The sequence below is a fragment of the Trachurus japonicus genome, chromosome 15, assembly GCF_045865225.1.
Source record: "Trachurus japonicus isolate A0001 chromosome 15, Traja_1.0".
Lineage (NCBI taxonomy): Eukaryota > Metazoa > Chordata > Actinopteri > Carangiformes > Carangidae > Trachurus > Trachurus japonicus.
Window position 1 is genome coordinate 19968403 of NC_140921.1, and position 18937 is coordinate 19987339.

Genomic DNA, 18937 nt, shown 5'->3' on the forward strand with positions numbered 1-18937 from the left:
GCTATAGGCCTGGGTCTGCAAACTCAGAGGTACACAGAGAAGTAGAAGAGCCAGCCAGTCAAACCCTTAGGTTGTAGTAATCATATTCAATTATAACACGGCATGCAAAGTCTCATAAGACGCCGTGAATGGATTTTATCAAAACTTTAACTACATTATTTTCTCTAATGCCCCATTTAGAGGTTGCAACTTTGCATGTGGCGTCAGCTGCGCCTCTGGTATGTGCAGTACCGCGCAGTTAAACGCTCATGAGTGCGCCGCCCGTCACAGCTCCCTTCAGATTGAGCACAGTTAGCGCGACAGTTAGCAGCAGGCAGCGCTGCCCGGGCACAGATACATGGCCAGTCTCGTTTTGGTTTTCTGAGGGCGGCCCTCCCGTAACTAGGAAGTGTGAGAGTCGGCGGAGTGAAGTGTTTTGTGCCAGCAGCAGCACACACAGAGAAAAGGACGACGGAGAGGAGGACTGGAAATTGGAGCTAACGTTGGTTAGCTGGCTAATGTTAGCTTACCAGCGCAGCAATGGTGAGTAGCGTAAAGCTTGGCTCGGCTCGGCTGTGCGGCCAGCGTTATCCCGGGTTAACTGAGCCCGGTGGGTGGCTAACTGTTACGGTTAGCCAGCTGGCTATCAAGCGGGACATTTTTATTTCCGTCGGTCCCGTTCAAGTCTGTCTTTGGCGGACCGGTCCTCACCTTTAATGGGGCCCTGACTGAAATGTTTTGGTAGCTTCCCACCTGTAACCCAGAGGGGTCTCCTCTCCTTGCCCAGATTTCCTGCCCACCGGCTAGGAGCCTTCATTATCACCTCCCTCACTGTAGCAGTAGCATCAAACTGTGTCGGTGAGTTGTACTTTACAGTAAACAGTGTTTTCTGAACTGCGCTGTTTCACTTCGAGATTTGAACTAGTGACCTAAATGTTCCTCCTGTTTTTTTTTTTAAGAAGAAGAAACAGTGAACATTGAAGTGCATGTCAAGGCCTTGTCATGGATATGTATAATTCATAAGGCTTGATGTATTTTTACTGTCTCCGAGGTGGGTTATTTGCTTGAATTGTCTTTAGTATACTTTCTTAAATTCCCGAGGAAATGTTTTCATTTTTGCTGTAAATGATTGTATTTTGTTGTATGAACTGTATCCGGCTGGTTATCCGGTTTATTTACACTGACATGTCAGCAAACAACTTGACGCTGTACTTCACCGTTTATATGAGCCGTATCAGTAACCTTTAAGTACACTGTTAGACCTTCAGGAAAGCCTCTTGGCCAAAGACAGAGCCTGATAAACGAGTTTCTCAGACGACCTCCTATCTCAGCATCAAACCTACAAAGACCTGCGACGTTGACCCGGGATGTAAATAGCCTGTGTTATTTTTGACTACTTCTTAGCGGTGTTGTTTCTCTAAACATTTGCATATCTCTACATGACTGCTATGCATCTATCTTCATATTATTTTCCTTCCCTCCTGTGACATGGTGTCAGATCTTGCAGCTTAGTTGCAAAGTAAGATCAACAAAGGCAGCTGTCATGGATTTGATATGATAATCTAGCTTGGTATAAATTGTAATTGCTCATTTGATTCATATGACTGACCTGTCTGTCAGCCTCGTAATTTGTGTCACTTGTTGGCTATTTCAAGGTCTTAGAAAAGGGAATTAACACCTAAGCTAAAGCAGAAATGCTCCAGACATTGCCTAATTCATTTAGCTTTGTATGTCCTCTGTCTCTGCCTAACCGAAAGCTTACAAAGGTCACTTCTTCTAGGAAGGGAGGCATATTTGGATATTAACATAACCTGGTGCTATTTTCTCTGCATCAGGCATCTGTGTCAATGAGGTCAAATTCATGGTAGCCTGTTGTGTCTCATATTGGTTTCCACTGGCATGAACACAATGACATGTTGTCTTCCAGTGGATAATTTATTCATTTCATACATGACTAATTTAGGGAGCGTCTGTATGATTGTTTCTGCCAGTTTTATTTGGCCCCCTACTACAGCCTAAAACAGCTACAAGACCTTTTATATAATTAAATCTATATAAATCATGAGTTAAAAATGTATCATGCCAAAGTTGTCAGAGTTTATTTCAAACATTATAAATTGGCAATATTATGTTTCACGCCTATTTATGTGATGTTATTCATAGTATTTTCCTCTACCCAGTCATAGTAATACTATAATTATCTGAACTGTTCAAATTAGGCCCAAAGGACCAGCTGCTTTCTTTACCAAATGTAAGCCTCAGGCCCTAGTAATAATTGTCTTGAAATACTGCGATCTTGTGACCATATGACTCCTGTCGATGTTTTCTTTTTCTAATTATGACTTTACACAGCAAGTAATGTAACAGAAGCCGTCTGGTATTTACCTATGTGGCTCTACTCATAATGCTGTATGAAATACCAAGTGGCTTTCATCCAACTTGTTCTGAAAGAGTTGTGGAGCCTAAAAGACTAATTTGATTACTCTTGGCAACAGGCCTACGGGTGTATCCCAGATGATGTAAGGCACCTCTGCCTCTAGAGACCAAGATGACTGAAGTCCAGGCCACAGTGGAGTTCTCTGTGGAGCTCCACAAGTTCTACAATGTGGACCTGTTCCAACGAGGGTGAGTGTTATTTCATTGTCTGCACGTACCTAATGTACTTCTTTGGCATGAGTTTCCTGCAGCTGGATGTACATCCTGGCTAAAGCAAAGAACTGAGGGGAAGGAACTTCTCTTTTCTGACTCACTTAATACAAATTTGCACCTTGATTACCATAGATCTGATCATGAATACATCTATATCAAATAAAACATGAATTAATAATCAGAGCGTATTGGTCTTGTGATTATTTTGTAGAGAGACTATACTGTATAGAATAAACGGCTGGAGAACAACAGTCCTCAGCTGGTTTTGGAACAGCTGTAATATGCAATGAGCAACACATATCTGACCTGGATAGCAGAGATAATGGTTTTGTTAGAGATGCATGTTTAACTAAACTGTATTGGATGAGGTCTATGAATGATAGTACCCTGTAGACGGAGCTTCATGTAATCACTTCAGACTAAACAGACAGACCTTTGTTGTTGGATGGCAGTGAGTTCAGTGAGTGTATTTTACACTAAATAAACCATTAGCCACTTAGTACCTTTTATGCTCTCCAACAGAAGGCAGTCCAAGGCCTGTAGTTCCTGAGTTATCAGTTCCTTTTCCCTGATGCAGCTCTGGTTGAGGCACTATGTGGCACGGTGACCTATGTCTGGGGTCATACTGCCAAATTTGCAATAGTGCACCCCATCAAATATATATGATTCCCATATTTCCCATTTCTTTTCCTGTAAATGTCTAGCAAAGTTCATGTTTAATGGGAAAACTGCACAGCTTTAATAATTGTCTTAAATACCTAAAAATTCTTTTTTTTTTTTGTTGTTGTTACAGCCGTAGTTTAATAATACCTCAGCATGCTGAAATAAAACTCCTTCACTATTCTCCTGACTCATCAGCGCTTTAAGAGCTCAGGTTTACTACATGAGTGACTGCAAAAGAAAGTGCTCATTATTCATTTATGAAAGGTGTAGTGTCGTTTTTCAAGTAGAGGGACTTGTAGCTAACCTGTGTGTTTGTTTTCAGGTTCTACCAGATTCGTGGCAGTCTGAAGGTGCCACCCCGAGTCCCACATAAAGTTGAGACCAGTCTACTTCACCCGGGAGGTAAATTAATTTTTGAACATGTGTACAATGTAGACAGATTTTTTTTCCCTACCAAGCCAAGTGTCCCATTTTAACCGTACAAGTCCAACAACTAGCGCAAAGTGGTAGGTCACAGATTGTGTGGGCATTTCAAGCACACCTGCTATTTTGGGTCATAGAGTTACTAAGTGCAATGTCCTAAAAACGGCTGTCTAAGGTGGAATATAAATTGAATGTTATAGTGATTAATGAATTCACTCTTAGCCACTGATGTCACCGAGACACATAGCTCTGAAACAGCTGTGCTACTTACAGCGACGCATGATGACAACAGCTGAATAAATGGAAGGAGGCTTCTCTGAGAAATCATGATGTTGTCTGGGTGATCTTGTCACCACGTTGCCTGGACAGCAGCTCAAGGATATGTATAAATAATTTCATAAAAGGTTGGTGAAGCCATTCACCAATCCAAAGCTATTACAGTTTGATCTCCATTTTATGTCATGCATGTGACACTTACGTAATGTTACGTAATGCGACTTGCATTTCAAGAATACAACATGACATGCAGTTTTTTCTAAGATGCAAAGCTGGGATGGATGCAGTGACACACAGGAGATTGGACATCTCCCTCTTGAAAAACAAAGTACCGGTACTGAGTCACAACGGCCCAGTTTGACAAGTGCAGTATTGTTTAAGAAGACTACTTTCTAGCAGCCTGATGTAATTTGCATGTGATTTAATAAAAGTAAGACAGCAAGAGTGGACAGCCATGCAAGAGGATGCAGATTTATCAATTTAAGTGTCTTGCAGCCTTCAGACAGCTGCAGGAATTTGTTGAACTGAAGTATAAAGCAGTTCTGGATAACAGATTCAGATTTATAGATGAATACAGAATGATTTTGTTGACATTACTGCATTAAACACAATAAAGGTACATTGTATATGCCACCTGAAAATGCGTTCCCTGGCAGATTTGTCTGGCTGAGTGTTTTAGTCAAAATAGTGTATTTACATAACAAACAATATGCCACAATTTGCTCTGTTTATTTAATTTGCTCATATTGATTAAAAAAAAAAAAAAAAAAACCCAAAACCTTTAGTAGCAGATTGTTTCCGTTAAAATATCAGCAACATGTTTGTGGTGCATCATTTGAATGAATCTCCCACTTGTGTGTACCTCTCCTCACACATGTACACCGCGCACTCTGAACCAAAATACCACGCAGACGGACAAAGCTAATTCCAAGGTCAGGAACTGTTGGTGCGCCACTAGAACTGGTTTGTTGTGGATCCGAGTTGTCATTGCTGAACCCCAATGTAATCTCCCCCTCAGATCTCCAATTACTGCCATTAGCAATAATATTTTATCGTACTCATATTTCACATAAACTTGCATGTTTACTTGAATTTCATTTCAGCTCAGGGGAAATAGTTTTTGTTGTTGCATTGTTGTTGTTTCACTTACTTTTTTGTTGGCAGGGAGCTGGCAGGGCACTGGCTTATCTCACAGGCCACTCCTTGTTCTCAGTATTTCTCCAAGGCTTTGTGTTTGTGCCACATCCTCTCTCTTGGAGACCTGCATTGCTCCTTTCCCTCAAAGCCCTCAGTTCTTTCTTTCATAAATAAAGAGGATCATTGGTAGAGTACTGTATGTAATTCAGTGCTTAGATGTTTTTTTTTGTCCTTTTTCATGACTTTATGAATCTTGTTCAGTAGAATAAATGAGAAACTGCAACACTTTCATTATTAATCCACACCTTCGAACTCTGCCCGATGTCCTTCCTGGTGCAGGTTATGAGATGACCATTGCTTGTAGGTTGGCTCGTTTTCATTCTTATCTATCACTTAGGGTCCAAGTAGCAATGTTGGGGATTCAGTCAGTCAAATATTCTCAGTTACAAGAACAATAGATGAGTAATATCTCACTAATTAGTTTTCAAAGTGCGAGGTGTGCCTCCAGTTGGGTGTTACAATCCCTTAATTCACAGACACACCTAAGCTAATCATTGTGATTTTGTTTTGTCTAGGCTCTGACCTGGCGTTTCCTGCTTCAGTCCAAGATGATGTTATCAGCAGCAAAACCTTCCAAATCCTGTACAAGAATGAGGAGGTTGTGGTAAATGATGTCCTCCTCTTCAAAGTGATGATGCTGCTCGATGAGAAGAAGGTAAATTGAAGTTTGTGGTTTGTTTGTTTTTACCCCCTGACCCCAGTCTAAAATATTTACTTCAGTTTATTTGCCAATGCTGTATCAAGCTTTTCCAATTTATCTACTTAACGTCACTGCTCTCTGAGCTCTTGGCAGAGATGTACATAAAAAGCCAATCCAATTGAGATGAGTTTGTCTGACAGCAACACTTGGGAGACAAAGTGATCTTTTCTTAATTAACCCAGAACAGTGTAGTTGTCAGGATGAAGACCTTTGTCAAATTGATTTTACTTGCTTGTTTGTGTTGCTCAGCAGTTTACTTAATAGAGAAGCCCTGTTTTAGGAGGATTCACTGCTCTGACAGGCCACATTGGATGGGTCTGGTTAAGATCTCACAGATCAACTTCAACATTGTTTTACACACAGACTTTAAAGTTGACTTCCTCCACTGTCTTCCAATATCCTCAGGTGGAAGAATCCCTCAATGACATGGACTTCCAGCTCTTCTTGGATTTATATTTCACAGACGGCGATTACACGTAGGTGTCGCAGCGTTTAACTGCATGTACTTGTGGCAGCGTTTGTGAATTTGATATGTGCATCTCTTATGCAAATGTGACACTAATAAGGTCTTCTGTGTCTTCCTTATTTAATTTCCACAGGCCAGACGATCCAAGCTCTTTACAGAATATCAGTGGCCGCACACTTCGTTTGCACTTTAGCCTTCAGCGAGGCATCCACCAACACATCAATGTCATGTTTGACTACTTCCACCTGTCTGTCATCTCCGTAGCCATCCATGCCTCCCTAGTGGCACTACATCAGCCCCTTATCAGGTCAGACTGCCACCTAACCCAAGGAAACATATGGATATGCTCAGTATATTTGTATATTCATGCGCAGCTGCTGCAGAACTCACATAAATCTCCATCCTGTCATGTTTAATCCCTGATGGCAGTGAATTCCAACACACTAACCTTTACAGATCCAACATTGCTGTTGAGTGAATAAGTACAGGGAGCCTGTCTAGACGTGTCGCTTTAGATCCTTGTACTGATGAGCCGAGTTTGATTTCATTCCATATGTTTACCTAGTTTTCCTCGACCAGTGAAAACCACTTGGCTGAACCGCAACGCTCCAGCACAGAGCAAAGACTCAGTCATCCCACCCCTGGAGAATGTGGTGTTTGGCAGCAGCTATGTCAAGCAAGTATCACCAGACGTAAGTGAAGCCCTTTATAGAAAAGATCATATCTTTACCCATCTTTTTTTTTTTTTAAATGCCACTAAAAGTCACAAAAAAAAAAAAATGACGGTCATAAAACTAATAATACTAAAAATATGATGTGGGACTCAGGATGTTTTCCTTTTTATGATGGAACGATAAAGATGAAAGGATGAAAAAAAAATCTGGTATGCATTCTTTGAGAAAGGTTGCCTGCCAATAATACAGGCTTTGATTACATTGCACTGACATGACTGTGGATTGTGGACTTGACAGCCCTACAGCCCAGGTAGAAAGCTTTGTTCCATTCATTGCATATGAATCATGGGGAGATGTGTCGGACTGCTGACAGATAGGGCAGACGACGTGGAAACTATCAGACCACTGTCACATTTGGCCAGGAGTAATTGGCCTCTCCTGACAGAGAAAGGTAGCCAGCCAGAGCCAGAGCGGCCCCTGAGATGCAGTGGTGTGAATGTACCAGAGTTATTCAGACGGAAACAGAAGCAATGTCCCTCATCTCTCCTTGAAGCATCACTAATGGGCAGCTCAAGTATAACAACCCATCAACCACTTTTCAATTCACTACAGGGATCTGTACAGACGTCACTATAAAGCATTGCCATGTAGATATTGCACACAAAATAAATGGCTGGAAATAACTGGCAGTTAATCTGTAGTGATTTATGGGGCTGCAGTGGTTACTGTAATATCAGAGTAATGAGGCTTACAGTGTGTAGTAGCATCCATTTTATAACCAGTCTCCTCCCCGTAGAATAATTCTAGGCTGCCACAAATAGGAACAAATAAAACATTTTTAAATAGTGGTTTGTCATTTTGATCTCATTACACAACAAAAGTATTTTCTCCCTAAATTCAGTTTGTAACCACTGACTGTAGATGTAATGCATTTAATTTAAAAAAACATCTGAACTTGAATTTCAAAAACTACAGAGATCATGTTGCTGAGAGTTTGTCTTTTCTCATGGCAGTGCCTACTAATCCAGCGCAAGGGTGTCCGGAGCAGCAGTAATATTGTTTACACAATCAAATGATCTGCTCCTCCGTGTTGTGTGTGTGTGTGTGTGATCCCTCAGGGCCGGACATTCCTGGTATCTGACCACTGTCTGCAACATGCCTTCGGTCTGCATCAGAACCTCTGCTCCAGTCTCCTACTGGCCTACCAGGGCCTCTTTGGCTACTTCACCTCTATCACCAAGGACCTGCCCTCCTCCCATCGTATGGAGCTAGGTATACTGCATCAACTCATGTCAAGAGTGTGGGGTTACCAAGAGTTTTGAAGCGATCATCAATAATCATCAATCCCACCAAATACTGCTCTGCAACACTGCCTTTGTTTGTTTCTTATTTAATCACACACACTGAGAAGAAACAAGTATTTTCAAGGTCATACACTATTATAATACCCTCTGATTAATTTTTTGTTGCATCAAATGAATTTTCATTGTTTTGTCTTTTTTGATGTTCTCACATTTTGCAAGTTTGTTGTGTTCTCATGTCATTTCACCTGATCCCTGCACATTATTTTACCCTTTAAACAAACTGCACAACCAACAATCCATTCAGTTAATTGAAGGATGTAATTGTGGTTAACTAATCTTAATTCATTTAACTTGCAAACCCATATTTGTGTTTGATAGATGAATCTGTTAACCAGTAGACTGAAGCCAAATTGTAACAGCTCCCAAACACAACTCATCATTGTTTGGCTCACCAAACCTAATCCACTCAAGTGGACAGATATTAACCCATCCAAGAGGACCAAATAATAAAAAGGTTAAATATGCCTATATGTGCAATCTTACTAGCCAAGCCCAGCATGCAAGTCCTATATGAGAGAGTACTCAGAAGACCCTATCCCCGAAGTCAAAGGCACGTCTACATAGGTATGTTCTGACCCTTACAGCACCTCAAATCAGCCTGCCTTTCTCTGCTTTTTCCTCTTCACTCCAGTTTCCTTCTTGTAGAAATCACCATGTCCTACTTTCCAGAGACAATATACTCAAAACTGCTATCATGTCATCTTTTCATTATTATACACACTCTCAATCTGTCTTTCCATCTGTATAACTGGCCTTGGTCAAAGAATCTTCTTCTAACATAGCCGTACTCTAGAATTTGTAGGTTGTCTCTGGTCTTGTCCTATAAAAAGTACTTTCTCACACCAATGCTGTCTTGTCTGACACCACTTCTTCATTCAGTCTGCATTACAGGTTCTTCATAAAATCTTCAGAAAACGTATTCAATAAATTATCAAAGTGAATCTTATTAATATTGTTCCTCTGCCTCTTCAGAGCAACTTGACTTAGAGGCTCGTCTCGCAGACTTATGTGAGCAAGTCAAGGTAAGAACTTCCTTGTATTAATTATTGAATAATAGTGTATATAAGATGCTCCACCACTATAGTTGCCAAGTACATTGTGATAAATAATAACTGAGCAACACATACGACTCTGTCTCTGAGGTTTGCTGTCTATCTCACTGTTACCTCTGCCCTAGTTTGATCTCCAACAGCAGCAGAGGTTAGGCATGGAGTGGCTGTACATCAATGTGCTGCATGCAGCTCTACAATTGAATAATATCATTATGATCATTGATATCATTAATAATGGCTGTTTCCCCATGTTCATCATTTACAACAAAAAGAAATTAAGTCTGCTGCTGCACATGAGCAGAAAAACACAAAGAGTTTAGTCTGTAAAGTTATACAGCAAATATGAAGGATAGTCTATACAGTAAAGGATGTACTATTTGGTAGATACAGCACATAAGTACTTACACACAGGGTCAAAAAGTCAGTGTTGAAGATTCTTCATAGTTGTTAAGTGAATCAAAGTGTGTCAGCAAATTATGGCGAATGGTTTGTCACTCTGTGCTGATATAAAATTTGTGGGCAGAGTGGTAAGTGTTGAGATGCTGCTTCACATTTGGTAGAATTACATTTATTTGTAGTCTCTGAAAGTATCTCATAATTTAGTAGCTGAGATGAGCAGTGTTAAGTGGTTCCTGATAGGTATACCCCCCATTAGATTAACTGTGATAGAGTGGAATGAGAGGAATTTCTTTAGATGATAGTGGCACATTTTGCAGGTCAAGTGTCTCCTCTGTATTAGTGCACTGCTTTTTATTTCTAAATGTGAATGAATGAATGAATTTATTTATTTCGGTATATCAATGTAAATGTAATGTTATAATCTAGATATCCATGTACATTCAGTAAGACAGACACTGGAATGGGGGTATATTAATTTGCTTTTATTTTCTAGACTTTGTAATGGGATGCAAGAAGCTGATGATTGAAAATATTTGAGAATGAACAGTACCCTAGACTCCTAGAGTGATATTTTTAGCACTGTAGCCTGTACAAATTCTTCCATGGATTAAACACATTCCCCAAATTGTCCGCAACAAATGAAGCAGTTGCAAATCATGAAACGTGTATTTTATCAAATTTTACTTAGTGCAAAGCAAAGCCCTCTTGTGTAGAGCTGCAGTTGATCTTCATGCTGATTGTGGGAAAACTTGCTCACTTGGGCCCTCTGCTGGGTGTTTTTGTACTTCCAGCAGAAAGCAGAGTCCCCTGACGAGCTGGCAGAACTGGTAAATATGAACCTGGCTCAGCTCTGCTCTCTGCTCATGGCTCTTTGGGGACAGTTCCTCGAGGTGGTGTCTCTGCAGGAGCATGTTGCCGCCCTACTAGCTATGGAGCACCACACACAGAGGGTGAGTCCCAACATCTTGAATCATCTACAAATTACAATCTCTGATGATTATTCCTTTGTTTTTCATTTTAGCACAAGGGCCAAAACAATACTTGAATTTCTGAATAATACTATCGGCTGAATCTTAACTGTGTGATCTGTAATGTGGTGCTATCACAGGTGAGGCGGTTTGCCGAGGCATTCTTTTGTCTGGAACATCCAAGACAATCTGCACTGGCTTACCAGGAACTACAGTAAGTTGCAGGGACATGTTTATCGTGATTGTGAAACAGTTTTGTTTGTGTCAAGCCCGTACCAGTAGTTACTCGTCTGAAATATTATGATGGTAAAGTTTTTTTTTTTCCTTTTCGTGTGTGTGTATGTCATTTTCTTACTTCACCCCCAACTCCAGTGCTCACAGTCACCAGCAGATGACTAATGCTATCAAAAGCTCCAGCTACTTCCTGTCATTACCTCCACTCCCAGTGGAATGTGCCGACCTGGATGGCGATGTTAGCTCTCTGCCAATCATCTTTGAGGACAGATACTTGGATTCCATCACTGAAGGTTAGTACTGCACTATTTCTTCTTTACTAGATGTAAAGTCATTAAATAGGCTCACTAAAGACTGACTTTTTTTCTGGCCTTTTTTCTCTTTTTCTCCCCCTCCCCATTTATGAAGATCGTGATGGACCCTGGCTGGGCATGCATAACACAAGAACTGGCTCAGTGTCCAGTAAAACAGACAAGCCCAACTCCAGGGACTGCAGTACAGCAGCCAGCCCCATCCCTGAGTCTCGCTGTGCCCCTATGGACAACTCCTGGCCGGACAGCTATGATCCACCACCTAAGTCCAAAGGCAAGTCTGTCAAACTAAAGAAAAATTCAAAGACTGAGAACTCCAAGAAGCTGATTAGACAGGGTTCGAAGGACTCTGTGGTTCTTGTGGGCTACAAGCACCTCAAAGCTCCTTACAGTGACCCCAGCACAAAGTACAAGGAAGGGGAAGCTCCCTTAAACCAGGATGAGGAACGGGATACCTTACTGGGAGACTCGAGTGGTTATTTAAGGACTAATGCCAATTCTACTTTTGACTCTTGTGCCACAGCAGCACATTCTGGAACCAGTGCTGTTGATCCTGTTGCCAATGACAACGCGACCACAGCTGCTTGTCAGAAAGGTTTCTTCAAAACTCAAACTGCAAACTTGGACGCACAGAACAATCCTCAGGCAGGTACTGGGGCTGTCACTACATGCAATCAACCACTTCACAGGAAAGAGCCGGCAGACCAAGGTGGCCAGAAGCCGCCGCAGTGGTCTGGTGGACTGAAACAAATCGAGGTGAAACCAAGTAGCAAGGACCCATACCAAGGGGATAAAGTAACGGTTCTTTTACCGTGTCGGACCGATGGAAATGTAGGTAGTAATATTCCTGAGATAACACAGACGGACCTCTGTGACACAAAACCGTCAGTGGTGGACTCGGTGTTTGAAAGGCCAAGTAAAGAAGCAGCGCAGCGTACCCAGTCTGGTCTGGTCTCCGTACAGGTAAAGAGTGATTGTATCAGGCTTCCAGACGGAGGAGCCCCCAGTGCCTCATCTCGCCTCTCAGACTCGGGCATCGAGAGTGAGCCCAGCTCCTTCGCCACCCAGTTTGTTCCAGGATCACAGACTTGTGCGGGACCAGGTGTCACAGAATCAGGTGCTGCTGCCTCTCAGCCTGAGAGAACCCCTTTGAGTACGGCACCACGGCCCGTTCACCAAAGCACTCTGCAAAAGCCCAGTGGGGAGATTCTTTACCCCGAAAGCACGAGTGCCGTCAGCGGAGTCCAGTCCTCTCTCACATCCATCAATTCTTTGCCCTCAGATGATGAGGGCGAAGGTTCCTCTAGAGGCTCCAGTGGAGCTGAAGTCCGAGGCAGGAAGTCCAGCGTGTTGGTGCAGGAGCAGAGTGTGGTCTTCACCGGGGAGGTGACGAGTAAAGCTGCCATCTGCACCCCTGTCGTTGGTGTGGATGATTGTCAATCCATAAAACCTACTTTTGACTTGGACACAGACTCCAAATTAATAGGTATTACTGAACTTGGACTAGAAGGAGCAACTGGTTCTGGGACGGTGAAAGAGTCCCGTAGTGAGCCCCACACTGCCTGTCCCTCTAGTAACTCTGCCACCAGTAGCACTGACCTGGTAAAACGCGGGATGGTAGAGAACTACTTTGGCTCGTGCTCTAGCACCGACGTGTCTGAGATCAGCCCGGTAGAAACCTCCGCTATCACTCTGGGAATCCAGACGGGACCACAAGCTGAGGAGGACGAGGACGAGACCGAGCACGAGATGATCGAGAACGGTTACTACGAGGAAGGCGACGGCTACGCTTTTGTGAACGGCAACGTCGCCGATGAGGACCGAACAGCGGTTGGGGGCGCCACCGCCGCCGCTCAAGAGACGAGCCTTCTGTTTGAACAGCTCGGCATCGGCTACGTCCACGAAACTAAGGATTTATCAAAAGCCCCCATCTGCTCCAACCTAGCCTCCAGCGGTGGTGGGAGCAGCTCGGGAAGACCGCCCTGTCCCTCTGTCTCCAGGTCCTCCAGCCTGCGGTGGTATGAATGTGCACCTACAGCACAGATGAAAGCGTGAGTCATCTTCTTCTCAAATCCCACTTAATGTTCCACTTGCTGCATATGATTATCCTGTTTCACACGTCGGACATTAAAATTCCTCATGATTGTGCAGGTTCATCAAGGCCAAGGAAGAGATGAAGCAGCTGAGGCTACCTGGGTTCTTGTACAGCGAGGTGCCTGAGCTGGCATCCACTGTGCCCTATTTCAGCTTGGAGGAAGATGAAAGCTGTGAAGAAGGCATCCATCTCATCGTCTGTGTCCATGGCCTGGATGGTAGGAAACCTCAAATTAGCTTCTCTAGTATATTTGGGAGGATTCACACATTCAATTTCTGTCTTTCATGTTGGTTTTATTGCTGCAGGTAACAGTGCAGACCTAAGACTGGTGAAGACCTACCTGGAGCTTGGACTGCCTGGTGCTCGTATAGACTTTCTAATGTCAGAGAGAAACCAGGTGAGAGGATCAAAAGACTGTCACACACCTTGCACATTAAAGTGACTGAGTAAAAGGGAAACTTGATTTATTACAGGACAGGACAGAACTTGTTTTTGATGAGCCAATACAATTACACAAGTGAATCAAGCACACACAACAACACACTGTCCCTTTTAATTCTCATTTACAGAATGACACTTTTGCGGACTTTGAGTCGATGACAGACCGACTGCTGGACGAAATTGTGCAGTATATTCAGATCTACAACCTCACTGTGTCAAAGATAAGGTAAGATGTTCTATTTTACCTTTGTGTAAAGTCAAAATGTCATCAATTCATCAAGTACCTGCAAATGAATGAAATGAAACGAATGTTTAAAAGACCATTTCATCACCTAGACTACTGAGGCAAGACATCCTGTTATGCAAAAGTTATGTCACAGACTACAAGTATGTCAGTAACAGAGTTGTGTGGTGTCTTCCACAGTCTCTGAAGCCCATTTCATGGCTCTCAGAAGTAGTTTTCAAGATGTACGCTCCAACAACATCCTAAATCAAATGTGTTTGTTGCTGCTTACACCAGAGGGCTGGAGGGAAAGCCAGTCGTGATGGAGAGATAATGTTGTATATTTCCCCAGTGAGCCATTCATAGTGTCACACGCAATTGTTCTCATCAAAGGTGCCACTAATTGTTGTACAACAGATTATAAAGGAGCCTGGGAGAGAAGTAAAATCCTTGGCACCTTATCACCTCTGCACAGCCGGCCACACACGCCGTCTTCTCAGTACAAAGGAGGTTCTGACTGTCTGACATGCAGTTTGGAAGAAGAACTATACGTCCCACTTTAACCTTCCTCCTCTTCATTTGCAGCTTTGTGGGTCACTCTTTGGGAAACCTTATAGTTCGCTCAGTGCTGAGCAGGCCCAGGTTCAAATGTTACCTAAGCAGGCTGCACACCTTCCTGTCCCTGTCCGGACCTCATCTGGGCACGCTGTACAACAGCTCGGCCCTGGTCAACACAGGTCAGTGTAGGAACGTTTCATTAATGTTGTATATGTGCTGTATCCATTTTCAGAGATTGAATAATCCTTATTTTATCTGTACATTGAGAGTTCTCTGTGTGCACACTGCACAATCACAGCGGAGGATCCTGTTTAATAGCTGCTAAATTTTGTTCTCAGGGCTGTGGTTCATGCAGAAGTGGAAAAAGTCTGGGTCGCTTCTGCAGCTGACATGCCGCGATCACTCTGACCCTCGCCAAACGTTCCTTTACAAACTCAGCAAGAAATCTGGTCAGCTTCTTGAACATTGTCTTTTGTTAACCAAACACAGTTTAAACTGTATGTGTGGCACATGAGTTTGTCAGGATAACTTTTCTCCTGATTTAATTTTGCAGGTCTGCAGTTTTTCAAGAACGTGGTGCTGGTGGGGTCACTGCAGGATCGCTACGTCCCATATCATTCTGCTCGAATCGAAATGTGCAAAACTGCACTCAAGGACAAACAAACAGGTGAGTTGATGTAACAACTTGTCAAGACAGCATGTGTTTGGAAAACGCAGGCATCGCTCTGATTGTAAATTCAAGAAAAGCAGGTAAGTAGAACAATGCAGGTCCTATTTGCCCTGACACACCAAGCTATGGCTGGGCATCGGACAGTATCTCTCCCATTTACTACAGTTCCTCTTTATCATTTTCAATCTTCAATGTAGTTTATGTGTAATTTGACAGTGACATTTTTGATGCTCCTTTTTAAGGGGTGATAGAGGGTGTTCTCACATCAGTCCTGTCCTCTCTACTTTATTACTTCTTTACCCCTCCCTTAAATTTAATTAAGGATTTCATTTTATTTCTCCAACTTTATTTATTAAACTTTCACAGGTGGAATGGTACAGCTTCATAGGTTATGCTTATAGTGGTCTGTGAAAAAGAAAAAAAAAAGATGAAAAGCCAAAAACAAACAAAAAAAATTTAATTAGGGTTTTAAATGGACCACCCAATGTCCTGCTCAGCCTGTTTCTCTCATGTCACTCCTAGGCCCTGTGTATGCTGAGATGATCGAGAACCTGCTGCTGCCAGTACTTCAGAGCAAAGACTGTAATCTAGTTCGATTCGATGTCATCCATGCCCTGCCCAACACAGCCAACTCCCTTATCGGCCGGGCTGCCCACATTGCCGTCCTTGATTCGGAGATCTTCCTGGAGAAGTTCTTCCTGGTTGCAGGCCTCAAGTTCTTTCAGTAGAGCCACGGCAGAATCAAACACATGGCTGGACGAGAGGAATGTGGAGCTAATACCTCACTGCATCGAAACCTTATTCTGTTCATGGTATTTGGATTATCCCTCGGTTTTTAAAAACGTACTTAATTTTCAAAAACGTATGAGCAAAATCATCACTTCTTTCATTTTATGTTTATATTAGAATTACAGTGGATTTTATTTTTCTACTGCCATTTTTTAAAAACGGTTTTGTTCTTTGTGTTTGGGAAATGATTTCCCTGGTCATATGCTATACTTTCAGTGTTATTTATGTGTTATTTTTACTTTTAATTATTTTCTCCAAGTTAATCAAGTAATTTTAGGTGATGAACTGGAAATGTAGCTGCTACAAAAAATTAAATGGATGTTCTGGTGAGCTGGCCCATGTCAAGTCTTGCACATACTGTCCTCACCATTGCACCATGATTTTTCCACCAGTTTTAAGAGACACTGCATTGATTTGCACCACAACTACATTTTAAAAGCTTTTGTACTGAAAATGGTCATTTGTACAAGTTACTTTTTTATCAACAATTTTCCATCATTTTTAAAGGCAAAGCTTGCATTTGAAATAGGATTGTTGCTCAGAATTTGCAGCCTTGGCTCTGGTCTTAATACTTAATGCTATTCCCTTGCCATTGCAGCATTCTGCACATTTACCCAACCTGGTGTTGGGAGAACAAAGCTTTGCCTACAACATAACATTTTATTACAGGGGTTTTAAGCAATGCTATAATACAGCAAAAGCACAGGTTGGTAGTACGAACATGTTTTATTGAAAGTATTTGGTTGGTATCATGGTGATTATTTATGTGTTCAAACTGGAAAGTATTGCTTGGAATTAAAAATGTTTATTGGACAGTTGTTTATACATCATCATACTCTACCATTAAATATGCATACAATGAAGTTGATTATATGACCTTTTTTATTTGCTGGGTTAAATCAGGATTTATAGTTGTGGTCTCAGTGGGTTTGGTACAATAAACACAAGAAAAAAAAATCTTAAGTGATTTTCTATTACTCACTAATATGGTCTGAGCTGACGGATGTGGTTTGAAATCAGCTTTCTGTTGTTAGTAAAGAGAAACATTCTTGATCATTTAAATTTCCTAGTTGACACAGTTAATTTATAGATTTTATTAAGTCTGGATATCAGTCACATTAATTTGCAGCTCTTAGTATGGTAGATTTGTTTAATTGGGTTTGTCATGAATGCACACAAATAGCAGTAATGATAATCATAGTTTCCTCATCATCAGTCTATCAGTACTTTTGGTTTCTAAATTACTATTGCTGATGTGATGCCATTAGTTTTGTTTTAGTTTTATTTGTGTAGTGGATCAAATGATCCTGTAGATGGCAGTATCATTGTAAGATTGAAAGACCTACAGTAAATGTGGGAATGTGTTTAGTAGTGGATGATGTTTAAAGCCTCAACGTGTATAAAAGTTGTATTTCCAGTGTAAGTTTCCATAATTGTGAATGCTTCCAACACCAGAAATGTTACTTTTTCTTGGCATTGTTCCAGAAACTGTATGCTTTTGCATGATTTTATGAGTATTTTGTGTAGGGTTAAACCACTTAATCACACAGAAACATAGCATAGACACACACTATAAAAACAGTATTAAGCCCAAAGGAAACATTATTCTTTCGTTCTATTGTTTAAAAAAAAAAAAGAGCCTGATAACTTTTGATGGGATAATATCCACTGCAACAAGTGCCATGCTCATGGATCTCGTGATGCTTATTTTTATACTGGATAATGCAACCAATTGTTTAGGAGCCAGTTAAACTAAAATATGGCTTGTGTGCAGACGTATAACAAATTTATTTTAAGGAAGGTTTGCAAAACTTTCCGGTAAATTAACTTGCCCAACTTTTCACTTCAAAATTAATAAATACCAGGGTAGTTATTAACTAGTAAACTCCTGAGTGAATCCTTGACCACAGCTGAGATCACGATAGTAGCAGAGGGATATGTGGGATATCATACTGCTCACTGAAACTGACCCACATTTGGTCTCTTGCACAGATCATTCCTCTACAAAGGCCCCCAAGGGTCGGTGAAAAAGGCAGAGAAAAGGGGCCATGTATAAATCTGTAAACTCAGTTTACAAAATCTGAAATCTGAATACTTCTTCCACTGCTGCCAACCACAAATATTCAGCTAATTGGTACCTTCAACTATAGGCTACATGCTGTATAATGCTGTTTTGAATGTTTCCCTGAGACGACAGACAGCCTTTTCAACTGTCACATTCTCCTGCATTTACATTTACATTTACATACTCATATGTGACATAGTTTTAGTGAACCAAACAAGGAACTGGAGTTGATATATAATGTCTTTTGGAATGCAGCCAAAACGGACACAGTGCCAAAAACTATCTGATGCAGCTGTTAAAATGTTAAAACGTATTGTATTTCACTGTCAGAGAAAAACTTTCTTCAAGTCTCTTGCCTTTTATCTTTGGTTACCTGAGGCTGATAACCCCGATAACCTGACATTTTATGCATAGTCTTAGACTTCTCATTTTCATTTCACCCAGCTGTTTTTGTTTGACTTTTAGTTCACACTTAGCGAATAGAAAATTAGAAAAGGGAATATGGAAACTTGATTTTCATATTAGCTGATTATACTGCCCAAGGCAAAGCTACTCTGTGTTTCGTGCCCCCACTTATCCAGAAAATTAAAAAAGAAAAAAAGAATGCAGGCATGTGTAAGTGTGACCACATTAACCTGTGCCCTGGGCGGAAATGAGCCACAGGGCCCCATTAAACCCCATCACCTCACACTGCTTATGCACTCTGTAAAATATTCACATGCACCATATACTTTACAGTAT

At 41.5% G+C, this 18937-nt stretch overlaps 1 protein-coding gene across 1 annotated transcript; it reads left to right on the top strand.

Annotated features, from left to right (window-relative positions):
* The first annotated feature begins 161 nt into the window (after positions 1-161).
* Positions 162-16994, top strand: fam135a (family with sequence similarity 135 member A). The gene is made up of 21 exons (XM_085800314.1): positions 162-522; positions 2475-2604; positions 3614-3693; positions 5703-5842; positions 6293-6363; positions 6487-6660; positions 6919-7045; positions 8146-8299; positions 8878-8955; positions 9364-9413; positions 10634-10792; positions 10951-11024; positions 11183-11337; positions 11453-13406; positions 13507-13667; positions 13756-13847; positions 14020-14117; positions 14700-14851; positions 15011-15121; positions 15226-15339; positions 15865-16994. Exons 2-21 carry the CDS (start codon positions 2528-2530, stop codon positions 16068-16070), a joined length of 4227 nt encoding a protein of 1408 aa, XP_085656440.1. The 5' UTR covers positions 162-522; positions 2475-2527; the 3' UTR covers positions 16071-16994.
* The last annotated feature ends 1943 nt before the right edge of the window (positions 16995-18937 follow it).